The sequence below is a fragment of the Mytilus edulis genome, chromosome 1 (genome assembly GCF_963676685.1).
Source record: "Mytilus edulis chromosome 1, xbMytEdul2.2, whole genome shotgun sequence".
NCBI classification, from domain to species: Eukaryota; Metazoa; Mollusca; class Bivalvia; order Mytilida; family Mytilidae; genus Mytilus; species Mytilus edulis.
Window position 1 is genome coordinate 89,789,031 of NC_092344.1, and position 10,269 is coordinate 89,799,299.

At 31.4% G+C, this 10,269-nt stretch overlaps 1 protein-coding gene across 2 annotated transcripts in view; it reads right to left on the minus strand.

Annotated features, from left to right (window-relative positions):
• LOC139494230 (uncharacterized) overlaps positions 1 to 9,926 on the minus strand; it is a 74,486-nt gene extending 64,560 nt beyond the window's left edge. Inside the window, exons 1-2 of one of the 2 annotated variants that reach the window (XM_071282402.1) lie at positions 9,827 to 9,926; positions 4,978 to 5,321 (exon numbers count right to left, since the gene is read on the minus strand). In XM_071282402.1, the coding sequence (XP_071138503.1) occupies positions 4,978 to 5,268 (291 nt within the window). In that variant the 5' untranslated portion in view covers positions 5,269 to 5,321; positions 9,827 to 9,926. Of the gene's footprint in view, positions 1 to 4,977; positions 5,322 to 7,345; positions 7,412 to 9,826 lie in introns of those variants that run through there. The other variant, XM_071282408.1, reaches the window with a different exon arrangement.
• Positions 9,927 to 10,269: the final 343 nt, after the last annotated feature.

Below are 10,269 nucleotides of genomic sequence, written 5' to 3' on the forward strand. Positions count from 1 at the left end.
TGTATTAGTGAAAGTGCACTGTGTTAAACCTTACCAGTTGGATAATATTCATTGTGTGGAAACTCAAAAGGGATAGTTAGTGCGTGAGTTCAGCTGTGTTATATATATATATATATATTCCTTGTGAATTGAAACATTGTGCAAGTGTAATTGTGTTATTGTGTTATTGTGGTTAATTGCAGACTAACAACATTGAACAAGGTGATACTACATATTGGTGGACGTTGTAAATAGTGTTCTATTATAAATGATTCCCATGTCCCAATATATAAGATTTGGATTGAAAAGCATCTCCAAACGAGGTGCTAAAGGGACAAAAGACAAAATGTGTTAACAAATTTTGTTCCTGCCTAAAGCATTGCTTATATTTCTAATCTATATTCTACAACTTGTAGTTATCACCAGCTTTAATAATAATGTCTTGACAAATAAAATTTGCCTTTTCTACAAATAAAATAATTCATAAATGACAAAATACTTTATTCTGCCTCTGAACCAAGATGATAAGCCATAAACTGACATTTTCGTTCTATTTTCTACCTTCAACTTTGTCATGGGTTCTTTTTTTGGGAGATATTTTTTTTTTTTTTTTTTTTTTTCACAGGATCAAGCTTTAGTTGCCGATACACTTAACGATCAAAATCCTTGTATACCGTGAGACTATTAACAGCTATACAAATTATGTCAGGTGTCAATATAATTATAAATGAAATATCAATGTATCTGTACATGCAAAAGCCACATCTAACAATGGGGTGCAACATTCACAGAATAGAATAAATAAATATCTTGTGATATATCAATCCCTTATCAGTGTTATCATCTCCTGAGATGTCATGACAATATTTCCACAGTCCATATGTAACCTTATCATTTGATCAGTTCTTCCATGTTGCCTGTACTAAATCAACAATACTTTCATCCCTGACCTGTGATCAAACTGACACCAGTCCTGGGAAGTTCTTATCTATATAGGAACATGTGTTAATCATTTAGAATAGGGTTCTATTATAAATGATTCCCATGTCCCAATATATAAGATTTGGATTGAAAAGCATCTCCAAACCTCGTTACTAATTGATAACATATCAAAATAATGCAAGTGTCACCTTAACTAACAACAGACCTATGATCCCTATCAATACTCAATTAAATAATTTACCCTCCTCCCTACCATTAAAACAATTTAATTATTTCTTTGAATTCTAAAATGTTGAAAATCAATGTTTGGAATGTGCATTATTGTTTGGAAAATTTCACTGAATAAAACATAGGACCCCAAAATAAAATTGTTCCGTCAAATTTTAAATTCAAATTTAAATTTAAAATATATATTAACCTTAAATCATATCATCAAATTTCAACTACAAACATTTAATGATAGTTATTGGCAAATTTTATCAACACCCATGTAAACTTTTTGTAATATACTGGGATAACTAATTAAGACATTGTAAGAAGCACATGATACTGACGAATGACACAACATCCAAATACCAGATAAAGCTACTTATTATGACAGATGACACTATAATCCAAGTATCTTTACCAAAAAAGTTGCCATATTTACCAAACAATTAATCGAACAACTCTTATTGATTATAGAGAATTAACTAATTTTACAAATTCTAACTAACTTTATTGTTGTAATTTATATTTTTATTAACACAACAAATAATTACATATCACTAAACTATATCACTAACATGCATGCTATATTTCACACTATTAGCTCATAAATCCATTTAGGTTCTGAATAAACAGGTTTCTTCCTGTCTCATTTAAATGTACACTATCTACAAGTCCTCTCTTTGAAATATTCGAGTTATCAATATAGAAAAAATTAAACTTTCTACATAATTCTTTATTGTGTGTATTGAAATCATTAATTCGAGAGTTTACTACATCATTGCATGTTTTTATACATCCAGAGAAAACAAATGCTATATCATGCTTTGTTTGTAACGCACGTAAAGAACTGAAAACATACTGTATATCTTTTTTTGCGTTTTTTAATTGGATGTCTCCAGGTTTAAAATGTTTATTTAAATCATTAGTTCCAGAATGAAAATCTGTTAGTGACATTGTGAATAAATCGGTCTGATACATGTTGCATAGTGATTGCATAGTGACATTGTGCATATATTTTGTTATGATACAGTGTGTTTATATATTGTGAATGAGAAACTTCGCCCTGTAATTTTGATTTATGTGCATTGTGCTGTGTATATATTTTTCGTTGTAACTCCTTTTATGGATGTGTTGATTGTTTGAAAAGGACAACTGGTTGTGGTGAAAAATTGAGTTGAGCACTTGAAATCCTGATTTATTCAGATACGGATCCATTTATCGCCCGGTTACACGTTACAGTAGCTAGCTTTTTTGAGTGTATGCAGTTTTATAGGGAAATTGAGAGTGACCAATTTCTGTTTTATAGTAGTCTCAGCTTCTCTATACAGAATTCATAGATAAAACCTATGGCCAGTGACGCATGCGCATTAAGGACCGGACTGATTCTTGACAATGGAATTTGTGGAATTCGTTATCACAGTTTTTATTGTAATTGGTAATTTCAGATTAAAATTCATTATCACAGATTTTTAGATCACATGGCACACAGGGTTAACAGAGCTTTCTTCCTCACTTTGCACCCATCGCTGTTCATTACTTTTACAAAAATCTTCTTCATTAAAACCTTTTTGCCAAAGTGAAACAAACTTGACCACAATCAATTTAGTTTAAACGCAATTTACACTATACCTGGAAATTTTTGTCGTGTAAACGGTTGGGTTTATTTGCCAGCGACCCAGTTTACACACCGAAACTCTCTGGGAGAAAATATGTCTAATTCTCATATTTCTTGACCGAAATATGTTTATTCTTTATTTTCTATCAAATTTTTTTTTAAGCGGTGAATATTATTAGTGTGTGTCGCACCTGGATACATTTTACACAGATGCAACGGAAATAGTTTCGCCAACATTGTTTATCGAAGTGTAAACCTAAGAATGAAAATCTTAGGTTTTACACTTCGATTAACCATGTTGCCGAAACTACTTCTTTTGCTTCTGTGTACAATATATTCATTGGCGATACACACGAAGAAAATCGCCTGTCTAAGAAGACTTGTACAGTTTGGAAATTAGTATGGCGTTCATTATCACTGGACTAGTATATATTTGTTTAGGGGCCAGTTGAAGGACGCCTCCGGGTGCGGGAATTTCTCGCTACATTGAAGACCTGTTGGTGACCCTCTGCTGTTATTTTTTATTTGGTCGGGTTGTTGTCTCTTTTTAGTTTAGTCTAGCCCTTGTCCGTCAGTCCAGTCCGTTTGTCGGGTACGTTCCCAGAAATGGTTTCCGTTTGCCTTAACCAAATGTTATAAATTCAACTTATTCATTATGCCAATTACTAAAACACACAGATCAAATTTGACAGTTCGTGAGTTATGCCCCTTTACAAATGGTTAAAGACGTAGTGCTTATTCTGTAATGTCCGCTCTCTACATTTAGCTTTTCTCTACCAAATGTTATTGAACTAATACACAATGTTTATAAACACAAAACACGTACAGATGATCAAGTTTGAAATTGGGTGACGTCACTTTTACCGTTCTGAAGTTGTGCCCATTCAACCTAATTTACATAAACAAAACAAAACCAAACAATATCCCTAATTAAGTGTCCAATCAATTTTGCTAATTTTTAAAATAGAATTCGTTAAAAATAAATAGCTCGCAGTCAAGTTTGTTTAACTTTGGCCAAAAGGTTTCAGTAAAGAGAAAGAAGCTCACTTAACCCTGTGTGCCAGGTGAACTAGTTCAAACACATGTGAAAATGTTTTTAATCTGGAATCATAAATCAAATTAAAAAAAAAACTGTGATAACAAATCGTTATAACGATTTTAATTCGTTATTACAAATTAAAAAAAAAATGTGATAACGAATTACAAAATTTGATATAACGATTTCCACCAATTCGTTGTCACAAATTTAAGCTGTTATTACGAATTATAAAATTCGTGATAACGATTTAAATTCGTGATTTCGAATTCAAATTATATTTTTGGGAGGACATATGGGCTTCCGTAGCCTCCGACTTATTTAAACCACTTAATTAATATCCTATGGTCCTGATTAACATGACACCTAAAATAATTTTACAGGTGTACACTTTTTTATTTGGTTCTAATTAACGGACAACAATTATAAAAATATAGTCTGTGACATAAAATAATTATCTTTATTTTTTAGACAACTGTAAACATTCAGGAGTATTGTTTTCCAACTCATTTGAACCACATATAATTACTGTCGTATGATTAAAATTTCACCCCAAATGATTAACTAAAACCACGTCTGGTTATTTAAAATTGTTTCTCATTTTACATAATCTAGCTTATCTCACGAAAATTATGGGTACAAGAAGGGATCCATATGTGTCTTGCGTCTGACCTAGAGATTCAAGTCCCCTAATGTTCGCTTCTTATCTGTTGTAACATGATTTAATGTTACTAAGGGTAAATGACGGACTTGGTAAATCAAGAAGATTTTGCATGTGTGCGTTGATAATTTTCTGTTGCTGACCGTAATGCTCCTAAAGTAAATTAATTGCCTGGTCATAGTTTGGGTTGGTGAGAGCTAACCCTGTGATACACTGTGCTGCTTCGTAATTGAGTTATGAATTCAAATAACTAAACTTTTGTATGTTTGTAAGAGCAGGGTTCTGGTGTACTGTTGATTCAAACGAATCCCAAAATGTCTGCCAATGTAAAATATTTCCCGAAAAAGAAGGCAAGTCTAACTTTGGTAGTCTGTGATAGAAATTCGGAGAAGGGTTATAAGTAGCATTTGCTCCGTGATTTACAAAAGTGCTTTGAATAGCATCCTGTGTCTGATTTGTGTTGTGACTAATATTACTATGTGTTGGAAGTGTTGAAAGATGTGCTGCTGGACCTTGATTTAAAAATTCACTCACCGTAACTCCCGAGTTTGATGTAATATCCTTGAATTTATGAATAGACACCTCTAAATGTAAATTGAATTCATCACTGTCCAAAATTTCCGATTCCATATCTCCGACTTCTGTTCCATCCAAAATCTGTATATCCAAGTTTTTGAGTAAGGTCATCTTCTTCAGCAGTGTGTCTATGGCTGCCGATAGTTCTTGAATTTCAATGTTATTTTCTGCAATTTTCTCTTTTGTCCTGTTGATTAGTCTTGTGACGGCGCTTCTGTGTCCACCACGAATTGCTCTCATCTTCTCCATATGTTACGGCACCAATGTTTTGGGATTAATGGGATTGTGTCCGGTCCAACCTCCTGCGGAAAAAAATATTCTTTTATGAAAGATTTGCTTCCACACATAGAAAGGCCGTGTCGGCAACCTCTTTACGAGGAAATACAACGAACAGTGCCTCCACGCGTTGAATTCATTCGTGGAATTCCCTTTGATCTCGAAAGGGACGATTTTTTCGATCCCAACATTCGAAACATGATCCTATCAAATTACCAGAATTTATACTTTGGCGAAGACTCCCCCTAAGACATTATCCCCTGGCATGTCTCCTCATCTGCCACCGCCTCCTCCATCTCCACCTCCACCTCCGCAGAAGGGAAATAGCCCAAAGCCTATGTGCCTACTGAACAATAACTACGCCTAATATGAAACAGTTAATAGTACGCTTGCACAACGTCACTTAAAATCGTGTACCTACACATTTAATCGATACAAATAAAACATGAAAGACATTTGTACATTATTCAAGAACGCCAATTAATTAGCCTAATTAGTAACACTGAATACAATGTAATAATCACCTTATCTTCCAAAGTAATTAATTTAATTAATTAGTGTCGTAATACCTAAAAATGACGTCATAGAAATTAGCCTCACATCGAGAGGCTACCTCTCAGAAGGCTACATTTTCTCCATAGGGTTAACATTAGACAAAGTGGCCCAGAACCCCCACTTCCCCTTTAATTAATTTGAAAGATAAGGTCATGATAAAGTGTTACTAATTACGTTTGTTTTTTTATATTATGGATAGGTATTTATATATATTTCTTTAAATTTGATGAAAATCCCCAGTCTATTAATAGATATACAGGAAAACCCCACCATAGTATTAACAGATCATTATTATCAGATTATGACATGTCACTTTTCATATCGCATGTATTATCAGCCCTAGGTTCAATATCAGCCCAAGAGCCGCACGGCTCGAGGGCTGATATTGACCGAGGGCTGATAATACATGCGATATGAAAAATGAAATGTTATGATCTTTTTATCATATGCTTCAACAGTAGAGAAAAATAACAGATTCATATATTGATCCTTTTACGTGGTTCCCGAAGTTGAAAGAGTAAAAAAGTTCACGGCCGTCGGGCCCAAAATTTGATACATTAAATATGAAATCTTTCTATCATATGCCTCAGAGAGAGAGAAAAAAAACAACATTTTAATATGGACGAATCGGCAAAAAAATAGTTCAACAATATACCTAATGATCATTGTTTGGAAAAGTCAACTTTTTAAAGAAACTTTCTAAATTATTTTTCTGAAAAACTTAAAAAATGCATTTATTAAATAATTTGTTTGGTTTTTTTTTTTTTTTTCTTTTATTATTTTAAACAATATACTTTCCAGTATTCAAATAATTGTTTTGTACACTACTTTGTAATGTTTTTCACTGAAAACGTAGCATTGAGGTGTATTTTCCGGAATTGGCCGAGTATTACCGGAATGCCATGTGATAACGTTACGGAAAGGCATGTGATAACAATCGAAGTATGTGATAAACTTTTCATATCAGCCCGCTAAGCACCAATTCGAAAAATATGGAATTTACGTCAATTTAATGCTATTATCATACGGTAAAATTTATATGTTATTTAGTCTAAGTATATGATAATATCAGATTATTACATGGCATTTTTCATATCGCATATTTGTGACCAGCCACGACATATCCAGGCTTATGGAGGTAGAACGTCATTGTGAGAAAAACACCGTTAACTATACGTGACTAGCCACTTCCAGGCTTAGGAGGGTACATTGTCTAAAATTTGCTTTTTGTATATTTATCTAGAATATTCCGAAACAAAACTCTCTGTCATGTTATTATGAAATATTTGTTGTACAATAGCAATGAAAGGAGTCATTTCGAATATCGGTATGAAAATGAGACTGTTCTATGACGGCTTTTATTTATTGAAGGCACTAATTTATAGAATACAAAATTATTGTATGTATTGGCTTTTAGTAATGTCATGAATGTTAAATAGCGTTTTTGAATAAAATGTCAAAGACTTAAATTTACTACAATACAAACAATGCTTACCTCTATTTTAGAACATGTAATTTAAACTTGTTGAAATGAAGTTAGTTTAAAATTTGTCAAAGTACATTGTAAGCTTTAAAAATTTCTTTTTTTAAATTTCTGCTTTTAATTTAGATTTATCATGCATGTCTCTAAACATAGTATGCGACGCGTAACAGTTTATAAGTAAGTGTTCTCACATATGCATTTGATACGGTGCATTTATTATGGATATATTTCAGACTCCATTTATGAAAGAAAATTTATAAAGCAGACCATTTTTTTTGTAGCTTTATTTTAAAACATGTAATTTAAACTTGTTGAAATGAAGTTAGTTTAAAATTTGTCAAAGTAAGCTTTATGAATTCCTTCTTTTTTTTAACTTAGATTTATAATGCATGTCTCTATACTTAGTATGCGACGCGTAAAAGTTTATAAGTAGGTGTTCTCTTATATGCATTTTATACGGTGCATTTGTTAGGGATATATTTAAGATTAAATTTATGAAAGGAAACTATAGAGCAGAAATTTGATTTTTTTTTGTATCAATTTAAATTGTAGATTCAAATATTTTTCACTTCAAACGATAAAGTAAAACTTCTTCAAAACTTATATATGATGTATAGTTCTGCGTCAGCAAAAAAGAAGCCAAGGAAAGTGTTTATCTCTTCTTCACAAATACGTATTTCATTAAATCTCGATATTTATCATGTTTATAATTTTTTAACAATGACGTTTTACCTCCATAAGCCTGCAAATGTCATGGCGGGTCACATATTATCAGCCCAAAGTTCAATATCAGCCCAAGAGCCGCATGGCCGAGGGTTTGGATGGGGTTAAATGATTCAAGAATAATGCCCTTAAAAATTGAAGATTAGAGAATAACGGGCAAAAAAATTGAAGATTAGAGAAAAAAGGGGTTAATTTTTTAAAGATTAGAGAAAAAAGGGGTTAATTTTTTGAAGATTAGAGAATTATAATTTTTTAACAATGACGTTTTGCCTCCATAAGCCTGCAAATGTCATGGCGGGTCACATATTATCAGCCCAAAGTTCAATATCAGCCCAAGAGCCGCATGGCCGAGGGTTTGGATGGGGTTAAATGATTCAAGAATAATGCCCTTAAAAATTGAAGATTAGAGAATAACGGGCAAAAAAATTGAAGATTAGAGAAAAAAGGGATTAATTTTTTGAAGATTAGAGAAAAAAGGGGTTAATTTTTTGAAGATTAGAGAAAAAAGGGATTAATTTTTTAAAGATTAGATAAAAAAGGGGTGAAAATTAAATGTTTATAGAATAACAGACCCCCCCCCCATCCAGACCCTCATGGCCAGAGGGCTGATGATACATGCGATATGAAAAATGACATGTTATGATCTTTTTATCATAAGCTTCAACAGTGGAGAAAAAATAACAGATTAATATATTGATATACTTGGTTCTTAAATAGAAGTTCAGAGTGAAAATTTCACGGTCGTCGGACTCCAAATGTAAAACATCCGAAATGAAATCTTTCTATCGTATGCTTCAACAGAGAAGAAAAAAGCAGTATGATATATACTAATAATATGGACGATAAAAGAATAATTCTACAATATAAATAATGAACACTGATTGAAAAATTCAACATTTTTAAAGTAACTTTCTAAATTATGTTTAAGACTTTTAAATTTAGATTTATTTTATCGTTAGTTTGTTGTTTGTTTTTTTTCTTCTTATTTTTACAAAATATACTTTCAGTATCCAAATTATTGTTTTGTATCCTACAATGTGATGTTTTTTCACTGAAAACCATTGATGTGAATTTTCCGGAATTTGCCGAGTATCACCGGAATGCCACGTGAAAACGTTACGGAAATAACAATCGAAGCATGTGATAAACTTTTCACAGCCCGCTAAGCACCAATTCGAAAAATATGGAATTTAAGTAAATTTAATGCTATTATCATACGGTAAAAATCATATGTTATTTAATCTAAGTATATGATAATGTATTATATGTCTCTGGAATTACATAATATTAATTCACCTACGGCTATTTAATATGTGATAACATGATTATTAAATCAATATTGAAAGCGTCTTTTAACTTGTCCATTATTGTACGTAGTGACCTTTAACATGTTGATACGTGTCAATAAATCCGCCATATTGAAAAATCGCGTCGGTCTTATTTAAAAAAGTAAATCGTTATATATTATTGGCACTAATTAGTATTTATATCTAATATTTATGGGGTGAAATTTTTTTAAAAGTTTTTAATCTTGATTTTGAAATATAATTTCTAACAAATTGCGATAAATTATCTTTTTCGTACTATATAATCAAGTTTAGACTTGTCAATAATCTGATTTGAATTAGACGCCATAATGAAAATATTATAAACATAGTTATGCAGTCTTTTGAAAGAAGTAAATCATATTATTATTGAATTAAATAGTATTATCCTTTTAAAGATGAGATTTATCAATTATGTAATTTTAATATGTTTGATGATACATACTGATATACTACGTTTTTTGTTTAATATCCAACTATACTCCCTCCGTTTATCATATAATATATTGTATAAATTGAAAACTTATTTTATTATTTCCTCAATTGAAAACTTATTTTATTATTTCCTCAATTGAAATCTTATTTTATTATTTCCTCAATTGAAAACTTATTTTATTATTTCCTCGATTATAATCACTTTTAAACTGAAATCCTTTTAATATAAAATGAGAGTGATAAACAAGACATTTCATGTGTGTTGACCTCAATAACCTGGTGTAATTAAGTACATGGGTGAATGACCATTAATGCAAATATGTCAAGTAGTTCTTATCAAATAATGATTATTTTAACCTTTTTTATTAGGCTGTCCTGAAACTTTAAAGTAATATTATTTTTTGATAAACTTATTCATTATACGTGCTTTTATTTCAAGTTGGTTTGCATTAC